The 20,974-nt window shown below is 39.9% G+C and overlaps 5 protein-coding genes across 6 annotated transcripts; 2 read left to right on the top strand and 3 right to left on the bottom strand.

Annotated features, from left to right (window-relative positions):
- Nucleotides 1-707: 707 nt before the first annotated feature.
- LOC129584780 (uncharacterized) lies at nucleotides 708-2,516 on the bottom strand. The gene is made up of 2 exons (XM_055477095.1): nucleotides 1,639-2,516; nucleotides 708-1,235 (listed from the first exon to the last, which is right to left on the bottom strand). The coding sequence occupies exons 1-2, from the start codon at nucleotides 2,350-2,352 to the stop codon at nucleotides 819-821; spliced, it is 1,131 nt and encodes a 376-aa protein (XP_055333070.1). The 5' UTR covers nucleotides 2,353-2,516; the 3' UTR covers nucleotides 708-818.
- Nucleotides 2,517-3,866: 1,350 nt separating this feature from the next.
- Nucleotides 3,867-6,254, bottom strand: LOC129584641 (transmembrane emp24 domain-containing protein 9-like). The gene is made up of 5 exons (XM_055476888.1): nucleotides 5,936-6,254; nucleotides 5,459-5,532; nucleotides 5,193-5,339; nucleotides 4,496-4,642; nucleotides 3,867-4,234 (listed from the first exon to the last, which is right to left on the bottom strand). Exons 1-5 carry the CDS (start codon nucleotides 6,060-6,062, stop codon nucleotides 4,085-4,087), a joined length of 645 nt encoding a protein of 214 aa, XP_055332863.1. The 5' UTR covers nucleotides 6,063-6,254; the 3' UTR covers nucleotides 3,867-4,084.
- A 103-nt stretch (nucleotides 6,255-6,357) lies between these two features.
- LOC129584640 (monoacylglycerol lipase ABHD2-like) lies at nucleotides 6,358-9,861 on the top strand. Its single transcript, XM_055476887.1, has 7 exons — nucleotides 6,358-6,938; nucleotides 7,338-7,519; nucleotides 7,589-7,615; nucleotides 7,679-7,819; nucleotides 8,686-9,137; nucleotides 9,255-9,339; nucleotides 9,401-9,861. The coding sequence occupies exons 1-7, from the start codon at nucleotides 6,778-6,780 to the stop codon at nucleotides 9,583-9,585; spliced, it is 1,233 nt and encodes a 410-aa protein (XP_055332862.1). The 5' UTR covers nucleotides 6,358-6,777; the 3' UTR covers nucleotides 9,586-9,861.
- Nucleotides 9,862-10,284: 423 nt separating this feature from the next.
- LOC129584648 (ER membrane protein complex subunit 10-like) lies at nucleotides 10,285-14,872 on the top strand. 2 transcript variants are annotated; one of them, XM_055476903.1, is made up of 8 exons: nucleotides 10,285-10,403; nucleotides 10,530-10,720; nucleotides 11,069-11,138; nucleotides 11,309-11,424; nucleotides 11,579-11,668; nucleotides 11,948-12,141; nucleotides 12,203-12,299; nucleotides 14,409-14,872. In XM_055476903.1, exons 2-8 carry the CDS (start codon nucleotides 10,667-10,669, stop codon nucleotides 14,502-14,504), a joined length of 717 nt encoding a protein of 238 aa, XP_055332878.1. In that variant the 5' UTR covers nucleotides 10,285-10,403; nucleotides 10,530-10,666; the 3' UTR covers nucleotides 14,505-14,872. The 2 variants fall into 2 exon arrangements, with proteins under 2 accessions (XP_055332878.1, XP_055332877.1); XM_055476902.1 differs by having other exon boundaries at nucleotides 10,285-10,720.
- A 1,621-nt stretch (nucleotides 14,873-16,493) lies between these two features.
- On the bottom strand, nucleotides 16,494-20,558 carry LOC129584736 (uncharacterized). The gene is made up of 3 exons (XM_055477045.1): nucleotides 20,270-20,558; nucleotides 18,492-18,760; nucleotides 16,494-17,563 (listed from the first exon to the last, which is right to left on the bottom strand). Exons 1-3 carry the CDS (start codon nucleotides 20,301-20,303, stop codon nucleotides 17,096-17,098), a joined length of 771 nt encoding a protein of 256 aa, XP_055333020.1. The 5' UTR covers nucleotides 20,304-20,558; the 3' UTR covers nucleotides 16,494-17,095.
- Between the last annotated feature and the right edge of the window lie 416 nt (nucleotides 20,559-20,974).

The following is a 20,974-nucleotide window of genomic DNA, read 5'->3' as shown; positions in this document are numbered from 1 at the left end:
TGATTTATTTTTAAGTATCTCGTCAGATTGTCAGTTCTAGTCTCCTCTCATGATATGTCATTATTAGTCATTATTAGCATTCTTATTTATTTTCTATTTCTTTTATTTACTGCCATGAAAATCCCTTATTAATTTCGATTACATTAATGTACTACAATTACATTCATTACCCACAACAAAGAAATTTCGAGTGATATACAAAGCTATTTTACCGGTATTACTAGACTCTAATTTATCAAGCAAGCAAAATTTTGAGGACGACGTTCCGGGTGCAGGGCTAGGTGACAGTTTTAAACTATAGCTGTAAACACAAACACTATAATTCGGCATAAGAAATTAGTGCAAGTTGTTGAATGTACTAATCTTTTTGTTACAAAAACCGCCGGGGCTCGCCTTTTAGATCTCACCTGACTCGAGCCTATGGTGCACCACGTACCGATCAGCACTAATGTAAGTACTATACTTCTGCTGCATATCTATATACTGTAATATATTATTGTGTTGCCGTACTGTTTCCGATACTTACAATAATGTTAGACCAATACAGTTAGTTATATTATATTACTGGGATACGACTTCCGGATATTTTTATATTATTGAGCGTAAAACAAATTCCAATTAGTAGAATTTTTCCAATTAGTAAAAATTGTATGCACAGGTCGATTATTAAATCTAATAATCCAGTTCTTGTAATTATCTGTTTACAGATATTTATTATGTACAATGTTTGATTACTGCTTCTATCTTGAATATCTGTCCATCGGTTTTCCATTGCGCATATAACACGTGGTCTGGATGTATTAACTGCAAACTCCGGACTATGTAACTGAACTATGGTTGTTGCACTGGTTCAACTTGACCACAGGTGTGGACACGCAGAAGGTGTCCCAAGTAAACATCCCAACATCCGCTTCGGCGGTAGGACTGCCGATAATGGCCACCGGACGATCAACACATTGCAGTGATTTGCTTCTACGTCCACTGTGATATTTGTCAGTCGTGGATGTGCGATTGCAAGTGGACCGATGCGAAAGAATCAAACAAAACGGCACCACAGATACTGCAATAAACAAAATCACATTGTTTCCGATGTCCCAAAAATTTGAGCAAAAATACACTGATGAATGTTCAATCCGGCTGCTAGCGTAATAACGAGTCAAGTAAGTCAGGAACAAGGTCAAAGGTTTGGCGAAAACAGTCCATCCAAAGAACAGGATCAGAACGAATTTTAGAACCTGTAAGCATAAGTTTCTAAGCATCAATACCACGGAGTACAGATTGACTCTCGCTTTAATAATTCTTGTGGAATTTCGATGGCGACATTGCATTGGTCTGTTGTTTTCATGTTAATCCTGACGTTGCGATCTTAATTAATTTTGTGAAATGTAAGGTTATCAATATATTTTTTTGGCTTGCCGGTTGTCTAAAGCTACATGTACATGTAGACACTCATGCGCGAACATACGAGTAATATACAGAGTAGAACAAAGTTTTACTATCGTAATTTGCGCGCACACGATGTAGAATGTAGTTATGTAGATAAATAATTAATGTTATCATCAAAGATCCCAGTCCAGAATACATACTTCCGTACTTCAAGTGCTTTTCTACAGAAGACCGGTTTTCATTATAGTTTACCTGCCAACAGTGGTTTTCACGATCACAGTAATCTTGTGCCAGCGTGTATGACGACACAATATCGCTTTCAACATATTTCTCACTCTGGACTCTTCGTCTGGATGAATATGACACAAGGAACGATACGATAAAAGACACCGTTGGAATGAGGGCAGGAACTAGATTTCCCAGCATGGTCAGAATCACATCGCTGGAATTGCAAATCGTCCGTGCACATCCGGACACCGGCAGCACGAGTTCTCTTGCATAGGCCGCACTATCGGAATCGTTGGGAATCATGCGAAAATGCAGAAATAACGGCTCTTCCAGTGCCGCTTTCATGTAGAATACTTGAATTCCGGCGGCTATCAACGGTGTGAAGATGAGGCTGGCATAGAAATATGGACGATATGAACGCAGATCCGGCAGAATCAGTACGCAGCGCAGAATGCCCAGTGCCACAAAGTATCCGCATAGCAGGCTCGAGGATACAAAGACAAATGAGCATTTCAGTTGTGCAATAGGAAAATATCCGCCAAAGGCGAGGACGAGATCAGGAATGTGCAGCAGTAGGGTCAGCAGATTGCCGATCAGGAAGAGCGGCAAAATCAGACAGCGCTTTTTTGTACAGCTGCAAGGATGAGACCGGAAGGCGGTTAAATTAAGGATTAGACTGCAGATTAGAATGATGGTCCTGCAGATGGCCAGAGGACTGCTTGTCGTTGTAATCAACATAGTGCTGCGATAGCTTCTACGCTGGGTGTGATATGGTCAACGCGTTGACGTAGGTGTCTAATGGCCATCGTGTAAAAATATGGCTGCATTGCTATCGCGGTGAAGCGAAGTGAATTTCTGGCGAGTTCGCGAGAGTTATGAATATATGGCATTGTTGGTTTTAGATCACCGCGTCGGCCATAAATATTTCAACCGCTGTACCACAAAATCTGCTGATGCTACACCACATCGCTGAGCGAACAGCTACCGTGATGTCCGCCATGCCGCCGATGTATGTACAATAATGTATGTCTGTATTGTACACTTTGGTAGCTACTCGTACACTAATATTATTACTACGAGTGCATTACGAGTACTCGTAGTAGGCTAGTAGCGCTGCTGTTCTGGAATGGCCACAAATTTTAAATGCAATCCAGCACGGCTGGCCGAGCATGGCGTTATAATTTTGTAAATCGTGCCGGCAGTTAAGATGTTTTAAATGGCTTGATTGTACGGTTTCAACAATTAGCTATAGTACAGTAAAACAAAACAAGTATTTCCGTATGAAGGCGCATCCCAGAAGCGATTATAATTATCGCCGTTCTGAGCCTTGCAAGCATCTACACAGTAAGTCCTAGAGAAGGCTATAAAATAAAAATAACAAACAACAAATAAAATAACAAACAACAAATACTATACGTTCTATAAAATACGTTCTACTTTGTAACTTTGTATAAAATAACAAACAACAAATACGACTGCAGTAAGTAGCAACTATAGGTAAAGTCAATACTACTGTAGACTGTATACGTAGTTAGTCTTCATCATGATAGTAGCCATGGAAAAGTAAATACTAAAACAAAATTAAAGAGTACGGTAGTAGCATACCGATATCCAGAATATTTGTTAATTTAAAGCAGATTATTAATTAGGTTAACAAACAACAATAAAGTAAACCGATTAGTATTTATTTATATCAAGCTACAACTTAACAACTGCAAAGTATACCAGGTATTCCCGTTTGGTCGTTTGCTAACGGAAAGCAGGGTATGTCGCTTACTGCTGTTAATCAGTCTAAATGTTTGGATAGAACATCGAAGCTCGTTTCGAGTGTTATGAGTCAGTAGTCTTTGAAAATACCATCGTCGGTTACAAGTTTGCGCCCATGCACCACCAACAGTACATGTGATTGTACAGCAATTCTACAGTACATGATAATGGTCAGAAATTGTCTTATTGCCGTACTGCAAATGAATGATCCGGTTAACGAAAAAAGCGTTTGCTTACTTTTAAAATATTACTTACTTGTGCTTGTGTAGTTCGGACATTGCTCGCATACACACAACTGGTCGATACGGTGCCCACCTATCTTGCTTTTGTCCGTAAGAGAACCGGAAACTTGCACGTGCCACATGACTGGCTTTTAAGCTTGTTTTAGCTTTCTTTAAATCTTTCCATAAAAAGCGGTGTACGACGTGCAAATAACACCCTCCCACAACACTGGGAGGTCAGGCAAACTAACAAACAAGCAAAGGTCTGCCAGCGCTAATTGTCTTGTTCTACGCTTACACATTATCGCATGACAATGGAATCAATCGCACTATAAACAACGTGCGTTCAAGAGCAACATAGCCGCTAATTAAACGACGATCACACCAGTTCGTCCATCAAACAGTGTCAATACCGGCGACAATTAAAACCGTAAAAACCGCCCCCACAAATGAAAGAAAATCCCGCGAAACAGCAAAAGAGATTACACGAGCTTCTTAGCTTCAAAAAAGCTCTTAAGATGTCGCATCTGCCAAAATCCAATAGCTAAAAGCAGGCCACCCTGGATGAAACTCCACCATAACACTCGAAAGTTTGTGCTTTCACTGGTCTGCCGGAATCGTTCTTCCCGTACCTAAAACAAGTCGATAATAATACTTACACAAGATAGCAGCCGTGAAAACATTTCGCAAGCGGCAAGCTATATAAGCAAGACCACTAAATGTAAGAAAAATTTCCGTTTAATAGTGACTGCTCTGTACAACTAAGTAGTAAGTAGCGTTTCATTAATTTAAAGCACTTATAACATATCTTTGCTTAATTCCTAGGCCGGTCATCCGAAATATCATTTATGCATTAGTCAAACAAAGTTGACATAAGTGTTATCACTCGTTACCCGTTGGTAATTTTGCTCTTTGGTGATCTGGTCAACTTGGTCCAATAACTGCCGAACGCGAAGCTGCAATTCGGAGAGTTTATCCTTTTCAGCGATTTCCTTGTAATCGTTGGCGTGCTCTCCAATAGAAATATCCAAGTGGACTCTCTGTTACAGATGATAAGAGTGCTCATGAGAACACCAAAAAGAACGAAAAAAGCTTCCAACTGCAGGTTTACTGTTCGAATCATGCAAGAACTGAGTGTAAAAGTTAATTACATAGTTGCTCTTTTCCGTCCTATCTCTCAAGCTACAGCACCTTAAGGATTTTGACATCTTACAAACACTCTCTTCCCCAAAAACCAGAGAAATACGGTATGTACATCGAATTTGTAAACTATCAGTTTTTGTAGTAAAAGGTAAAACATTTTTGCCTAAACGAGATGAGTACAAGCTTCAAATAAGAATACGCAAATTACAGCTGAAAATCCCTTAGTGCAAATGCGATGCATTTCGCTGTCAGTCGGCATTAACGAAATGATAACCGCGAAACGTATTCCCACGTACGGACAATTCGAAAGTAGATCCGGTCGACATTACGAATATAAGGAATTAATAAATTACTCAGAAAACTGTTCAGAAGTTAACTTAAATGCCATATTAAACTGCAACTTAGTTGCCATACCGATCAATATGAGTAATCTACATAAAGACATACCAAAGAACTCCCTCCAAACCACCGGGAAGTATTCGTCGACAAACACATTGTGTGCTCTCCAGGTGTATGGGATGTGAAAGTATATCGACCTTCAGCACCATAGGTGCGCGATAACAGCTCCTTTTGCTCTGGGTCTTTTACCTCCACCTATAACCAAAAATCCCTACTAGAAACCAGCAAAACAGCCTTGTTACGCTAATGATAGCTGGGTAAGTAAGACCACGCAGCACAAGCAGTATGGAAGCTGAACTTAAATTGCAACTCACATGCATTCCCATTCCAGCCGGAACATGGACGTACGAGTTCGTGTTGATATCCAAAAATTCAACCTTGTACTTTCCTAAAAAATAGATTAGGTATGCTAATCACCGCCGAATCACAAACCTGTGTCATTCTCCCAGTGTGTACAATACTGTGTAGTTGACAATCGTCAAGCAAACCAGTCAGATTAACAGCGCACTTATATTAAAAGTCTATCAGTCTACCTTACTCAATAGCGATCAGTTTCGAAAAAAAGCAAAATATTACCAAAAACGGTTGAAATACACAGAACAGAATCGAAAATACTTTGCGCACCACTTCTCAAATATCTATTTCGTTCTAGGTAAGGCTGTAGAAGTATCGCCACTCTTAGGACATCTCAACCGGGAATGACTTCTAGCTGTTTTACGATAGACCCCCTGAACGACTTCACTTCTACGCATCCCTCCCGCTTTCGGAAACATGCAGCACTCATGACTTACCTACAACCATGGTTTCATCTGGGATTTCTTCCATAAAACATTTCTTCTCGGTCTCCCCAAGATGGAAATACAACCCATAACATGATGATATGAGCACAAGCAACAACGTGAGCAGAGCTCGATGCATTGTGGTACTGTACAAATACTGGTGGATTTCTAGATCAATGAAAACGAAAATATGAAAACAGAACTATCAGTGGTTTGACAGTACCAACGAATCAAATAAAAACAGTTCCAAACTTCTCGTATAGAAACCAAAAAGTTGGAAATTTCTGGGATGCAGCTGTAAAGGATCCGCATAGTGCATACGCGATTTACACGTCAGCTGAACTGCTTGTGCCACCGGGCGGATGGCGACTACGAAGGTACCGGCATTGAATTATTAATAATTTTGTTTACGCAGAATGCTCTATCGATTGATTCGATTCCCAATCCATTGACAACTTGTTGTGGAATCGCCTTGCTTGCATATAAATCTATCAAACATGTAAGTCGCGCCTGGTAGCAGGCACCTTGCTTGTCGCGGTTAAATACTTCAGTAAAAGTCTTACGCCGGTGTGTATCCCAGCGGAAAGTGGATGCTCTACTGGAAACCCGCTTGGAAGAACCTTGCGTTTGAAGTTTGGTGTGCTATGTATAACTTACTTGTTATTTGTAGTATTTATTCTCTTTTTATCTTTCAAAGGTGTTATTTATCAAGAACAGAAAGGTTATTAGTATGACATTATACGCGTTAATTTCCGTTCTTCCGAAGTAAAATACTGAAAGCAAACGATTCAAAGAGAATACGAAGACGGAGTTATACCTACATTTTATGCTGCTAGTAAGTGGCGCAAGCCACGATGTTGGTGGAGATCTGTATTTTGGCCTTGATAACTGCTCTATGGTGGCTTCGAGGTATACTTCAAGAATGTAATCAGCCGACGGTTCCGGAGCTGTTTTATAAAAAAGAGTCTCCACTTCATGATCATGTGGTCCAAAATACACCCATCTTGAAAAAACGGTAAGCATAATAGTTCTGCTTATAAAAACATCAGTTACACAAATTTTACAGGTAATAACAATACAGTTATGAAATATTAATACACATGGTACCAATACTGTACTTATCGTTATTTGTAACTAGAAATAGAATACGTATTTTTATTGTACAGTCGCGTTGTTTGTATAAACGTGCAGATCGGTAGTAGTTGGAATATTTTGTTCAGTCTATGTACTGTGCACCGAGTAACTTAAAAATAATTCCAGAATTTATAAAATTTTTCTTGAACTCGTAAACCTCGATTTTTACTGGTAAGTAATTACAGTACTTAATCGTTTACAGTAGTATTTAACCGGTAACTTGATACAAGTTCTGTGAATCGTAGGACTGCAGCCATTGGTCAAATCACTTTTTGCGCAGGTTTGTTCCACCCCTTCTGTGGGGCCGCTTTGGACATTGGCAGACCCTTGCGTACGGAATTTTAGGTAACCGGAAATCGAAGCGTTGGCTACCAAAAGGAACACGGACATCGCTGCTGTGCAAGGATGGAGCGACAATTACTTACGATGTTTTCGAGCCGCTTGCCCCACATACCTCTAAAGGTAGCCAGTTTCAGTTTTCCTGAAATCTTGCTTTCCTGCACCCAGGTCCCGACGTGACTATTTTTACAGAAGACCTTACTTTCCTGGTTTGTCCCGGTAAGGCGGCATGCTCGTTAATAGAACATATTTGACAAAGATGTAATTTTCATGATAAAATAGGTATCGCGAATTCCTCGGAGAGCGTTTATATCCGATCATTTGTGCTTTATGCACAAAATTCCGGTTACCGATGTGTCGTTTTAAATCACTTGGGAGTTGTTCCCGATGTTAAACTGACCGCACCCAGGCTGTTCACATATGGTAAGTTATTTTGTCTTGACAGTTTAGATTGGTTTTATCACTTGTATGAAGCAGATACTTTTGTAAGAGTTGTTGTAAGTTTGATACAAATACTATGTAATAGTAATTTTTCCGTGCGAGTACAGTAAGTTATAAGGGAATTTTAGATTTCACATGGTTCAGGCTCCGTCCACTAGAAACTACTGCGTCACATAAACAGTACGTTACCAGATTGAACAGCGTTTAAAATGCTTGTACGGATGCACACTTGCAGGGACGTACAGCTGAAAAACAAATCGAGTCGAGAGTGCCGAGAGCGTGACCAACCTGCTTTCGGGGAGGCGGTTAGAGCACATAAAAAAGATCCACAGGCAGCATGCGCTGGCTTGTCGCTCAGCCATACGGCTGAGCCGTTGCACAGATCCACGCAAGGCAGATAGTTTTTACGCGTCAGCCAACGACGTTAGGTTACGGCGCCTTACGTCGCGAACGGACGTAAATCGACCCGTAACGCCAACTTCTACCCGCAAGTCGAACTGGACGGAACTTGTTTTGTGAAATCTAAAATTCGCTATATTTCGATGCGCTTCGCAGAGTAAAGAAAAACTCTTCGAGCTTTTGACTTGCTTGCCTTTTTCATATTCGTAAATCGTAATCATTAAAAAATTAGTTATTAAAAATTGCTTATTGCGTTTGGTATTTTTCCGTTTACGGTTCACCGGATAATCAGTCATTTCGTTAATTTTCGCTTTAGTTGTCATGATTTTTTTACTACTCATAGTAAGACTGAGCGTGTAAAAGTATGTACATTAGTACATACATAGTTGACTCAAAAGTTTTTGACCGGTTGTGAATGCATAATAGCGTCATGTATGTTTTTTGTGTAGGCGGAACGGCTGAGTATGCCTCGATGGTGGACGATGTTTTAGCTAAATATTCCGGAACCACAGCCATTGCGGTCGGGTTTAGTATGGGAGCAAATGTGGTCAGTTGCTACCTTTCGGAGTCAGCAGAAATTCAGAAACGTTTTCTCTGCGGAATATCCGTGTGCCAGGGTTATGACATTATCCGATCTCGTCCATTACTGCTGCAGTGGCAGCAGTTGCGAAGGGCCTATATGTTCAGTATGACAAGAAATATGAAGAAGCTATTTGCCCGTCACCGCGATATTTTATTCAGCGATGATATGATGAAAACCCACCCAAAGATCAATATGGACGCTGTTTTCCAAGCTACATGTCTAGAGCAAATAGATGAACATTTCACTCGCTTCGTATTGGGATACGAAAATTTGGACAAGATGTACCAAGATCTTAGTTGTAGTGGGAAGTTGCACATGGTATATCTATTACGGAATTGTTTGTTACTTGTATTCGTTATGGAAACGATGTGTGGTAATATGTAGTCGGGTTAGTAACGATATTTTGCAGACTTGTAATTGTTGTTTTTGTTGTAGATAAACATTCCTATGGTTTTTATTAATGCACTGGATGATCCCATTGTTCCTCCGAATTTGTTGGATTTTGTGAAGGATCATACAAGTAGAGAAATTGCTTTCCACCAAGCGCTTAGCAGTAGCCGGTAAAAGCATCATACTTTTAGGTAACCATGAAACGTCTATGCTCGTTGTCACACGCCACGGTGGACATTTGGGCTTTTTGGAGGGCGATTCCTTGTTAATGCCAAACCCGGTGTCGTGGCTTAGCCGGTTCGTGGTGGAATATAGTGATGCCGTTTTTGGACGATCTCAAATCCGGAATAGTGAATATCCGGCAGCTGGGAACTGAACACGGAAAAAGATATGCCTTCAGACCAAAGAAAGCCACAGAAAATGTCCTGACAGTCATGCGCTATTTGGTGCGATAGTTTTTCAGGAACGTTGCTGCAAAGAAGCAGCTTTATATTTTGTTCTCTCATTGTTAGCATTCCTTGCATGTTATGTTTCATCATAAAATTCATGATCTAATTTGTGATCTTTCTCAGAGGCAAACATTCGCTGTGTAAGTGCTGCATTCCGTTTATTTGGTGTAGCAATCTTAATTCGAGTAAAACGAGAGAGTTCAGTTTGCTTACTGATTTCTACATCACTACTGTAGACAGTGAACGAAAATAGACACGCAACTTTTACCACAGTACTTGTAGGAAGAATTGAACTTTCTGTTTAATGCAGGGGCTGTACTGTTACTACTGAACAACGAGACAACAAATAATTTTATGAAACGGCAATAACGTTCACGTCTCAATTTTTATATCATTAGATCAATCATGAAATTCCAAAATTAGGGTAATGGCAATCGCATAAAAAATTGCCGGATACCGCCACCGAAGGCACAGTTCTTCATTTCAAAATTAATTATTTTTGGAGCCGGAAAATGTGACCTGCTCTCATAGGGTTGAGTTTGTTTCATCCAACAGCCAGCTTGTTGCGGCTGCAGATGCGTATTAGCTGCTAGCCTGCTAACATCTGTTTACTTAACAATTAAAAATTAAAATCGACGCGAACACTCCACAATAATCACCGATAATTTTCGTCGTTGTTGTTTTGCAGTAATTTGATGGTTATCTAATAATATGCAGAGTATTACCAGATGAAACTTGAGTGCCGGTACATAAAAGTTATTTCTTTTGATTGTCTTCGGGACCCCCGGAAAGAATTTCATACGAAAGTTCTTGGCTGTAGGCCTGTAGCCGTAGTTATCTGGTGCCTTTCGTTTTCGCTCATTGTGTGCAGAAGCAGCGCTGGTGGGAGTCGTCTTGAAAAAGTACTGTGCCGGAATTCCATCACTTATATCAGCTTAAAATTTGAAGATTCAGTGTTTCGGACGGAAACGAGTTGAGGCGAACAGCTACGGAGTCTGAAGTGGGAAAATGGAGAAAAGATTCGGAAACCCGATTTTTGTATTTCTTCATTTTGCTGCTCAGGTACGCTCTTGATTCTCGAACATACTTACATTAGTTACATACGGTATGATCGTACCTGGTGTAAGTGATGCGACACAGGAAATCAAATAACTATAACCATAAGCGATCCTACTTGAAGTGAAAAGGATGAATTTTGCTGTGCAAGATGCAGCCATGCATTTGTGAGAAAAGCCAGCGGAAAATGGTTATCAGTGACATGACATGTTAACAGAACACTCAGATATTGTGTTGTTTTATTCTTTTTATTTGACTTTTATTTGGCGCCCACATTATTTGATTTTTTGTATTGCATGGGAAATAATTTTTATGGAATTCCGTCTCTGCTAATGTCTCTCCTCTTTAATTTAGATTTTTCCTTTGACGCTTTCACAGTCGATATCGTCGGGCGGGACTTTGACGTTTCAACACTGTTTTGAAGGTATGCAGTACTATGCACTATGCAGTTCTTCTATTATTAACCCACTTTGCTCTTTTGATAAAATTAATACGCTTTGTACTGTTTTGTTCCTTGTCGCATTAAATGGTAAAAAATTACAAGAATTTGTTCACTTTATATACAGCAGTTATTATTGTAATTTTGACTTGCAGACCAGCTCCAGTTTCGCTGTAAAAAGATTACGGAGCTCGCTACCAATTCCCTGCGAATTAATCAGACGCAGTCGTTCACATATCAGTTGAGCAGTAGCGAAGCCGAATTGCTTAAGGTAAGGAATTGGTGTTTTGTTGTGCAAGAGGTTTTTATACTTATCGATGTTGGAGTTTACGTGTATATTCGTACTTACGAGTAGGAACAAGATGCAACATAGCGTCAGTTGAGATAAAATTTTTAGACCGTTGGTTATTGTGATTTTCATTCAGGCTTCCGTGGATAAAGACGACTATTATTTCCTGCGAGCCAGGCTGGATTCTGACCATACTGACAAATATATGCAGTGTTTCTGCAAAGCGGTGAGTATGCGAGTGTGGATTGCATAATTGTCTGCTTAAAACCAACGAACGAAATTTGAAAAAAGATTTTCAAGAAATAGAATTCTGTTTTGGTATATTTTTCGTGCGCTGCAATAGGATCTGGACGTTAGTTAGTCATCCAGAATTCCGCTTGTAAGTTTAGTTAAATTGCGCATTTAGAAATTGCAGTTAGAGATAATTTCTGTACAGTCGAGCTTTATATTGTTAAAGGAATTCTGCCAGAAAAAATTTAACCCAGATGATGCTATTTACTTTTAGAACGATGTAAGCAAGTCTGGATTACTTATCGGAATCACAATTAATGTGGACGCATTCGGAAGAGTTTATGCCGTGGAAGTATCGCCACTTGATCGAAATGATCCGAAATTACTTCTCTTACCGGAGGAGCCGTCCGACGCCCCTGACACGTTAACTGGACTAGTGACGGTGCATGGTAGTCATCAGGGTCCGAGGTGTGTATTGGAATACTACATTGGGGTTTCTGTGTTTTAATAAAGATATTTATACCTTTAGCCCAGATTTAGAGGGATATAAACGCAAGCTGGCGAAAGAAAAAGCGGAGAAGTTAGCTGCTGAAACAGGAGACAATCGTTCATTTTTGGCGAAATATGTAAGTAGAAAATGGAAACTGGTGAGATAGTCACCTTTTATTAGTTAACAACCTACTATATAACAAAAGTGCACCCGCGATAATAGAAAACAGTAAAACTTGTGATATTGAGAAGCCGCCACATGTCTGTTCTCGTGACCGATCAGAACCAGTCAAAACCAGTCAAAATGGACATAATAATTATGCTGCATAAATGGATACTTAAAAACGCTGAATTTTGAAAATATTTGTACTATCTCCTATCCTGACTAGACTTGCTTCACAGGAGCGAGATCCAAGGAAAACTAATATTAATTTTTATTATCATTTATTGGATTAAAGCTTTCTGGTTTACTGGTTTTAAAGTCTCAAATTTTCGGTAATTTGTAATATTTTTGGTGAAAAGCTTAATCTTTCCAAGTGCATCGGTGAATATTTACACAGGCACATTTCAATGTTGAGCAGTAAGATTCTAGGTCGGCTGATTAATTTACGGTAATAAACATCTTTTGTCGAAAACTAAATTCTGTTCCTGATGCACGACAGGAAAATTTCAAAATTGGTGGTGCTTGATTAGCATTAGTGATTGTTTATTTTCGGTCCTTGTAGAATTATACTCTCACAATATTTCTAATGCCATTCGCTGTGATGCTTGAATGCGTGATGTTGAGTGGCTGATTAAAGTGCGTTCTGATCTTGTACGTAGAATTCTCCTTGCAGGTAGCATGTTTCAAGTTTAAAGCGCTTTCAAAAAAATTTAAATTAGGCCAACGGTCTCATTCTAAATACAAACGTTGTTACTTGATCATAAAGTGTGGGAAAATACCATTTCAGATTTATTCGAGAACGGTTTTTAATGGTTATCAGCTTTCTTTTTTTTCTGCCTCAACCAGTGTTGTTCTTGCACTATGTTCGCCAGTTTTAATTGGAGGTTTTCGCTTTACTGTGCAGTTTTTGAAATGGGTTTATCTTTCTTGCATAGGTTTTTACCGTAGAGTGTCCTGACCCCAAACAAAAGTTTATCGAAAAAATTAGCGCCGTCTGTATGGATAAATGAATTTTTTCCGTGCGGCGAGACACGGTTTACAAATATTACTTTACCTTATACACGCTGGTATTTGTGAGCTTTTAAAGTTGCCGGTGTAGACAGGTGGTTAAGTGATATGGAGTCTATAAAGCAGTGAAACCGATATGCCTATGCATCGGCCTACGGGCTACTTCCATGGGTTTTTACTGTTTCCGTTCGTTTATACACTGACGCGATTGCTGTATTTAGGTAATCCAGATATCCATCCCTGATTTGTCAGGCTTTGTTCCTTCCGGGAGTAATTTTACAGTCTAAATGTTAACGCACAAGGGTTAGGTGTGCTTGATAATGGCTGCAGAAATCCAACAAGATTTAAATGTTGCCTCAAGGGAACTTGAGGCAGTGTTTGATCTTTTTACCAGTCTGATAACTAACTAGTAATCTCTGAACCAACTGCTGTGCTTTGTTCAGGCAAGATTGGTTCTTATGTTTGTGTTAGGCATAGTTCACGTTTTACTCGTATCCCACACACAGTTTATATTGACTCAGACCCTTTAATTCACCTGGACCCTGGCATTTAATTAAGACAAATATAGTTTTATCATTGGAAGAGTGACAAAAATAAATATGAGGCTGCTCATGTTAAATGAAGCTTAGGTTTGTTGCGTATGCATGTAAGAATTAATCAGTATTCCCACAAGCACTTGAACCCTGCGCTAGTCGGTAGGGTGTGATTTTTAGGGATAGCTCATTCTGCAAAAGTGAATGGAAATTTAGCAGGCGGATAAACGTATTCTGGTATGGCTAAAAGTAACTGAAAAGATATGTTGGCAGATTTACCGCATCGACAAGCTTACCTCGTGCCGTTAAATGCGTAATATTAAAGCTGTAGTGTTAGCGATATACACTGTCTCCTTATCCTTAGTGGATTATGTTTCTAAACATATGACAGTTTTTAATCCGTATTTCATCCATGACCTTGACGTCAATGCAGCACATGCGAACGTTGAAGCGCGAAATTGCGCCTTTCTGTAAATGAACGGGTGTGAATGGGGGAAGGTTGTTAATTTTGAAATCTCATTATGGATAACGTTTTGTTGCAGTGGATGTACATTGTTCCGGTGGTACTATTTATGCTATTCTCCGGACAGTTGGGAGGACAACCCGGTGGCGCAGGCGGTGGTGGAGGTGCGCAGTGAAAGTTATCCCTTTTTCTTGCTATAGATTACAGTGTCAATGGCCGACGGCAGGGGATCTTTCCGACGCTGCGTTACACCCAAAACGTCGAGTGGGTGACTCGGTTGAAAATACCGTAATTTTGTATTTTTGTTAAAATAAGGGTGACATTTGTTCGATTTTCCATCTGTGGTTGTCCAAAGTTTCTTTGCGTTTGTTTTGTTTTTTAATTTATTCTAAGACCTACCAGTAAGGTGTTGTGTGCGCATCGAGATCGTGTTTACAGCACCTGTTTTAAACAACTTATCGTTCACGATAATGAGTGAAGTCTTGAAAAAAATGAATATTTATTGCTGATCTTTTCTGAATTAAAAAAAAACTGGATTGCAGTCAGAGAAAACGTCGTCGATAAACGTATACATATTTACATAAAAAATGAAATCTAGGAAATTATGCTTCTATGACCGGTAAATTGTTACACATTAGTGCTTTATCATGATGGTAATATACTTCTTCTAAAAAATGCACAGTAATTTCGCATGCTCATGATCTCTCCGGAAATCATCGGTATATTTGTACAACAATCAAAAGTCAAACATGCGCATTTGTTACGGAGAGTTAGTAAAATGAATAATTTTTTGGTGAACTTGAGGTTGTTAACCTACTTTCGATGCACGCCGTAAAAGTGCCAGCAACGTGGTCGGTGTCGTAACACCTCAAGGAACACAAACAGATGTGTACGCATGGGTATGTGAAAATATTTTGCCTTGATTGCTTGATGAATCATTAGTTTTGTTGATGATATTTGCATAAGACGGAAAGTTTTCAGCGGAGACTCATACGGTGGTCTGTGTGGCCTTAATGATGTCACTCCTATGTTTGTCACATCTGCTGTCTCCATAAATCGTAAAATATTCCTGCCGGGCATTTTGTATTTTGTGGGTATTTTACAGACCGCATTAGTTTTATTAAAATGTTTTATTACGCCGCCCTGTTTTGGAGAATCCGCGGCACTCCTTGAGCGAGGCGGACGGGCTCTAGACGAGCCGAATCAAATTTCACGAAAAATTATTTCATCACAAGCAACTTTACAGACTTTACATGTTCATAAGTAGTTTTATAAAATTACCATGACATGATAATTTTCCAGTGTACATTCGGTAGCTTCTCGTACAAAAGACTTTCAAAGACATGGTAATTCCGCAACGGTTCAAATCTGTATTAATTATTGTGATTAGGCTGTTCCCGTTTCGATATCGAAGGACTTCCGGGCGATCATTACGCCGTTCAAAACGGTTCCGTAGGTGTGGCTCGCGTGGTAGATTGATCGGATTACTGAACTGTCACAATGTTGCTTTTAGGATTACTAAATGCGCATGTACTCGGTTGTTAAACGATAGCAATATCCCTAATTAGTCAGTTATGTCGCAATAGCAGTTGCAAATCGCCGACGTCATGATATTATGATGGTGCCTTTCATGGTCATGCAAGTGATGGAAATGGAAAGACACGCTGCCAGTGCGGAAGTATCTGTAATCGGACTGTACGTACTGTACGTGGTTCTGTTGCACTTTAAAGATTACCAGTGCAATAAAAAAGCATGCTGTATGCAGCAAATTTAGTCAAAGTTATAATTGAAGCACAAATATAATTTAATATTCTGGAAATGTTATCTGGTAGTAGTTCTATTAAGCCTCAGGGATACTACATATACTGCAGTATATTGTTTCATTATTATCGGATGATCACGTTGTTTAAGGGGCATTGTTTCCTCAAATGCCTTGACGGGACGCTGTCCCGTTGCATAAGACAGTCTAAATCAGTAAGCTTTAAATAAAAGAAGTACTGATAAAAAAAGGTGAAATATTTCATCGGTATGCCGTAGTTTCAATTTTTTTACACATATTTTTGAATGCTGATTTAAAATCCTTCAATCCAAGTTCATACCTTAGGTTTAATCCACACTGTTTTTTAGTATTTGGGAATTACGTCGAAACCGCTCAAAATTTTTTCGATGTTTTTCTTGGATTTTAATTGATATAGCCGGTGCATTTGTGCATCTGTCTCCGAAATGCGTTCTCGACAATACAAAGCTCGGGTAATATACCCGATGAGTGAGCATGCAAAAACACATACAAAAACCAAAATACAGAGTTTCATACAAATAATTGTACACAACTGTACAAATAAATTTACATCAGGAGGTTTAAATATAAAAAAATTAAAAACTTTCTCAAGAGTATCAAAAACTTTGACAATACCACAAAAAGGTGCGGTTCAATAAATAACGGAACACAAAAACATCCATAACATTAATAAATAAATAAGTTAAAAGACATCCGTGCACTGCAGCAACTTCATCGGTTTTATCACAATCCAAACAGGAATACCAAACCCCAACAACTTCACCAGCAATCTTTGGACTTGCTTTTGACAGCAATAAACGACGAGCAGCTGAACACAAACCAGCTAAACCGAGTGAGATTCATTGCGAAGAGGTATGACGGACGCGACGGACGCGCGTTCTCTTTGGAACATTGAATGCATCGTATACCGAGAGAGATTCTTTGGTCGAGTGTGAATGCCATGAAAATGGCCATCGATGAGTTGACCTTTACTTTTGCGTCGACTGCCCGTACAGTTCATTGAAGACGGTCTTAACATATTCGAGAATATAACTGGTTCCATCCAGGCGCAGTATATCCCGGAGATTTCGCTGGGAATAATCGCGAATCGGCGTTGTGTAAATGGTCTTCAGTACGTCGCTGTTGTCGACCGGATCAACCCCGGCATGCTTCATGCCCAGCCGTACCGAGCACATAAGGGCCTGTAGGCCACTGGGACCGCGTTGTAAATCATCCAGATCGTCCTGGTAGCGGCCTTCAAAGGCGATTTCGTCCGATTCCGTGCTACTCAAATGCACGGCCACAATCTGCAGTAATCGGTAGACTTCCACTAAGAGCGTTGACGGGGATTGACCAACGATAGCACTCACGACGTTGTCACTGAATGTAGGCGGCCGGGGAAATTTATCCAGTTTGAACTGCTTAATTTGGTTTGGAAGATATGGATCGCCACCCATCTACAAGAGAAAAATCATTCAGTCATGATAAGTATTCTTATTTTTTTGTTGGTGTTATACTGTTATGCGACAATATATTTTGCCTCACGCACATCGCGTTTTCGATAACAATTATACAGCAATGAACTCCAGCAATGTGGTGTAGGTACGCGTACAGTTGCTCAAGCTAAGTACCTTATTTTTATAGCGTGTACTTGTACATGTGGGCGCCGTTGTTGTTTGTTTGATCATACGCCTCTTTAATCGTGGTTGTTATGACCGGGACGATTTAAAAACAGCATCAAGGGTATTTTCAGATTTCGAAAAGGATGCAGTATTCTCGCGTGTTCGTTCTGAAGATAAAACTACACCTGTGCCAAAAATTGCCAGTCATTGAAACGGTGAAGCGCGTGTGCGCAACCGGTCCAGGATATGATTGCTTGTTTGGTAAATAAGCTTGGAAATGTCAGCCGGCAACAACCGGCCCGTTTGGGCCGCACCGGGACTGGCTGAGCATGCTGGATGGTTCTCGGGAGAATAATAAACACGGCGCACTGCGACGGGGGAGTCGCAGCATCGCCCAAATAATGCCCGGCTATCATGGCTCTCTGGTGTTCTAACTATGGAGATTATGGGTGTTCACCCTCATTATTCCCCCAACAAATGGTAACACCTAGCGCGTCATCGAATTTAAGTGGACCAATGATATTTTTAATTAGCGCCCGATATGTGGGAAAATACCCCATGAAAAGGTCATTCCAGCGCTAAAGATAAATTAATGGCCAATCGTACCTTTGCCCTTTTTTTGGTGACGCATGTTAGCTCGTTGTAATTAGCTGTTATCTTAACTGCCTCAGAACTTAAGTCTTAACGTATCTCGTAATCAGTTTGCCAGTACAGATACAGGTAATCGTCATCAAAATGTTTTGAATATAAGGGCGATTCTTACCTTTTTTGTTTCCAAAGCCTGCACCAATTTATCCAAGGCTTCCGCGTAGTTTCGAATGGCCAAATAATGGTGTTTCAGGCTTTTAGACGAACTCGGCTGGAAACTGAGAGGTTTGCTGGCCGTTACGGTTCCACTTTCGCCACAAGGACTCAACCAGTAGGGAGTGATAAAATTCCTTGGTTGCCGGCGTAGTGCGGCAAAGGGAAAGTTTGTTGGTGAAGCATGGGATGTCCTTACGATGCACAATACGATCATCGTGCACCACACACCTGCAATCAACGAATACGTTGGTTTTTTCATGCGCACGGGTTGAATAAAGATGCAAAAGGCGTTTCAACTACAAAACCTACTAAACTAACGGTAGAGTGAGAGAACGGACACGCGAACATTTTCTTAAAGCATGTGCCGTAATTATCTAGGATGTGCAAATGGAGCATTAGGAAATTCCGCAATCCAAAGTTGTGAATCATTTTAAGTGGACATTGTCCTCCCGTGACACACACAGACCGCTTTATATTTCTCAGCGCGCAGGCCTTGAGTGCAATGATGTCATCGCTACGAACGAGGTGTCAAGAATGCTGTGGCGCTGACCGTTCTTACTGTACAACTGCTCAGTGTGTCAACGGTCTATTGACCAGTCCAGGAAGAGCATGCTGGAACATGTGTTCCTATTCTGCTTTTCGGCTGAACATTTTTCTTTATAAAAATGCGATAAATAATCGGCATATTGCATCATTTTACTTTCTTAATTAACGCACATGCTGATAGTCATAAGACATCTTCAAAAAACTCGTGACCTGATTTATTATTACGCCCTACGTGAATGAGACGATATCGTAGCTGTTCGTTCAAATATTAGTGAAAGCCGGCTGGTCAATCAGTAGCGGCCATGTATTACTGCCGCATAAGTGTGACTCATCATGTCTGCTCATTTTATGCTGGGAAACGGGTTTGAATTTAGAGGTAGGAACCAATTACCAACAAACCAACTCAACCAATGCTGGGTAAGATATATTTGTATCAGATAGTTATCTGGTAAAACCATACATATCAATCAGATTGATCAATTAATATAGTGTTGGTATTGCGTTACACTACATTTTAAAATCAGTTGATTGACCGGTGTGATCGAAGTCTCATTTAGAAGTATTTTTGCTAATTTTTCAGTTTATACTTTGTAAATTTCAACTCCGGTGAAAGTGATTTGCTCAATAGTTATAAACTTATTTTTATAAAGGGCTTTTGATATTATGCTAAACAAATCATTTATTCTAACGCACTCCATTGAGCTTATCTTATCATTTAATCAAAATTTTATTGGAACATGTTCTTGGCTGTGACATAAGTAATTTTCTAGTTAATTCCTGATTGAAAAATCACTAGATTTTTTAAACAAACGTGCGAAGCTAAATCATCTCCAACGCTCACTATCAGTTAATATTGAAGGGCACAGGATATGTCTCAGTGTGGTAGGGATATTGCGTAGGTTCCCAATACGACACACCCAAAGAACCGCGCAATAGATATACGCTTCTACGGTTTCCGGTGGATGTAATCATCCTTTATACACGCACCGTTGTGGTTAAATTAGAAAGCGATGCCTGCCAAAGCGATGATTTTCGATAAAAATCTTTTTAAAAAATTTCGCTATGCAATCCAGGACATCTTCAGGTTATGTTTAAGAATAATTTTCCACAACTTTGTTGTTGCAGGTTCGTACTTGTTGCGCGTGTTTTGGCTGCCTCAGCCTGCCTGTACGAAAGCATGTTAACACTTACCGCTCCGTAGTATTTCCCTATTTCTCCGATTCATCCTGACTAACAATAGAAGTTATTGCTGGGTATAAGAGGCTAAATGTAGCGCCGGATCAAAAAGGGATCACTTGAAAAAATGTCGCTGACCAGTGGTTATCATAAGATTCGGTTCCACATGCGTTGGATATCGGTAAGCTGACAACTGTTTAAGAATACTACCCAGACTCATCAACAATTCAGAAGGTTTTAGAAATCAACTCATTCACAAAGCAGGTATTAAGCTCGCAGAAATGCTTTTACTTCAAAAAGGAATCTTTTTGGTGATGTGAGACAATGAACTGGTGAAAACCTAAAGCTTTTATACTTTTTGGTGTCTGGCGCTCATTGCTCCCACCCATTCTGTCGTCGGCGATTGGTTGGCTGTCTTCACGTAGAGGTGCACAGCGAAACCGTGTGTTCACTGTGTTGTGGTTGCGCAACTGACGATTAGTGTAAATTACAGTACATATGTACTCGTACCACACATAGCGGTACATTTTCCGAATGTGGAAAATTAATAATGCGTGCCAGACTATAATTAATGACAGTTTTCATGTTTGGTTTGCACGATTAAATCGCTAGCGGTCACACTGTTTTTGTATTAATAAGCGCAGCTTCCGTATATTCGTCATGAAAACCAAACAGAGGCTGGGAAAAATTTGGAAATTCCGTGATAACAGCCAGTCAATC

Source organism: Paramacrobiotus metropolitanus, unplaced genomic scaffold (genome assembly GCF_019649055.1).
Source record: "Paramacrobiotus metropolitanus isolate TYO unplaced genomic scaffold, Prichtersi_v1.0 Parri_scaffold0000014, whole genome shotgun sequence".
NCBI classification, from domain to species: domain Eukaryota; kingdom Metazoa; phylum Tardigrada; class Eutardigrada; order Parachela; family Macrobiotidae; genus Paramacrobiotus; species Paramacrobiotus metropolitanus.
This window is presented reverse-complemented; position numbering and strand designations above follow the sequence as displayed.

Coding starts and splice junctions, on each gene's coding strand:
- LOC129584780 (XM_055477095.1), bottom strand. CDS start 2,352: ATGTTGATTACAACGACAAGCAGTCCTCTGGCCATCTGCAGGACCATC. Junction 1,236..1,638: donor GTGAAAACCACTGTTGGCAG/GTAAACTATAAT, acceptor TTATGCTTACAG/GTTCTAAAATTCGTTCTGAT.
- LOC129584641 (XM_055476888.1), bottom strand. CDS start 6,062: ATGCATCGAGCTCTGCTCACGTTGTTGCTTGTGCTCATATCATCATGT. Junction 5,340..5,458: donor CGGCTGGAATGGGAATGCAT/GTGAGTTGCAAT, acceptor TTTTGGTTATAG/GTGGAGGTAAAAGACCCAGA. Junction 4,643..5,192: donor GGTTTGGAGGGAGTTCTTTG/GTATGTCTTTAT, acceptor CATCTGTAACAG/AGAGTCCACTTGGATATTTC.
- LOC129584640 (XM_055476887.1), top strand. CDS start 6,778: ATGTTGGTGGAGATCTGTATTTTGGCCTTGATAACTGCTCTATGGTGG. Junction 6,939..7,337: donor ACACCCATCTTGAAAAAACG/GTAAGCATAATA, acceptor CTTTTTGCGCAG/GTTTGTTCCACCCCTTCTGT. Junction 9,340..9,400: donor TTTTGTGAAGGATCATACAA/GTAGAGAAATTG, acceptor TCATACTTTTAG/GTAACCATGAAACGTCTATG.
- LOC129584648 (XM_055476903.1), top strand. CDS start 10,667: ATGGAGAAAAGATTCGGAAACCCGATTTTTGTATTTCTTCATTTTGCT. Junction 11,669..11,947: donor TGCAGTGTTTCTGCAAAGCG/GTGAGTATGCGA, acceptor ATTTACTTTTAG/AACGATGTAAGCAAGTCTGG. Junction 12,300..14,408: donor GTTCATTTTTGGCGAAATAT/GTAAGTAGAAAA, acceptor GTTTTGTTGCAG/TGGATGTACATTGTTCCGGT.
- LOC129584736 (XM_055477045.1), bottom strand. CDS start 20,303: ATGAATCGGAGAAATAGGGAAATACTACGGAGCG. Junction 18,761..20,269: donor TAGGGAAATACTACGGAGCG/GTAAGTGTTAAC, acceptor CGTTGATTGCAG/GTGTGTGGTGCACGATGATC. Junction 17,564..18,491: donor AGGCTTTGGAAACAAAAAAG/GTAAGAATCGCC, acceptor TTTCTCTTGTAG/ATGGGTGGCGATCCATATCT.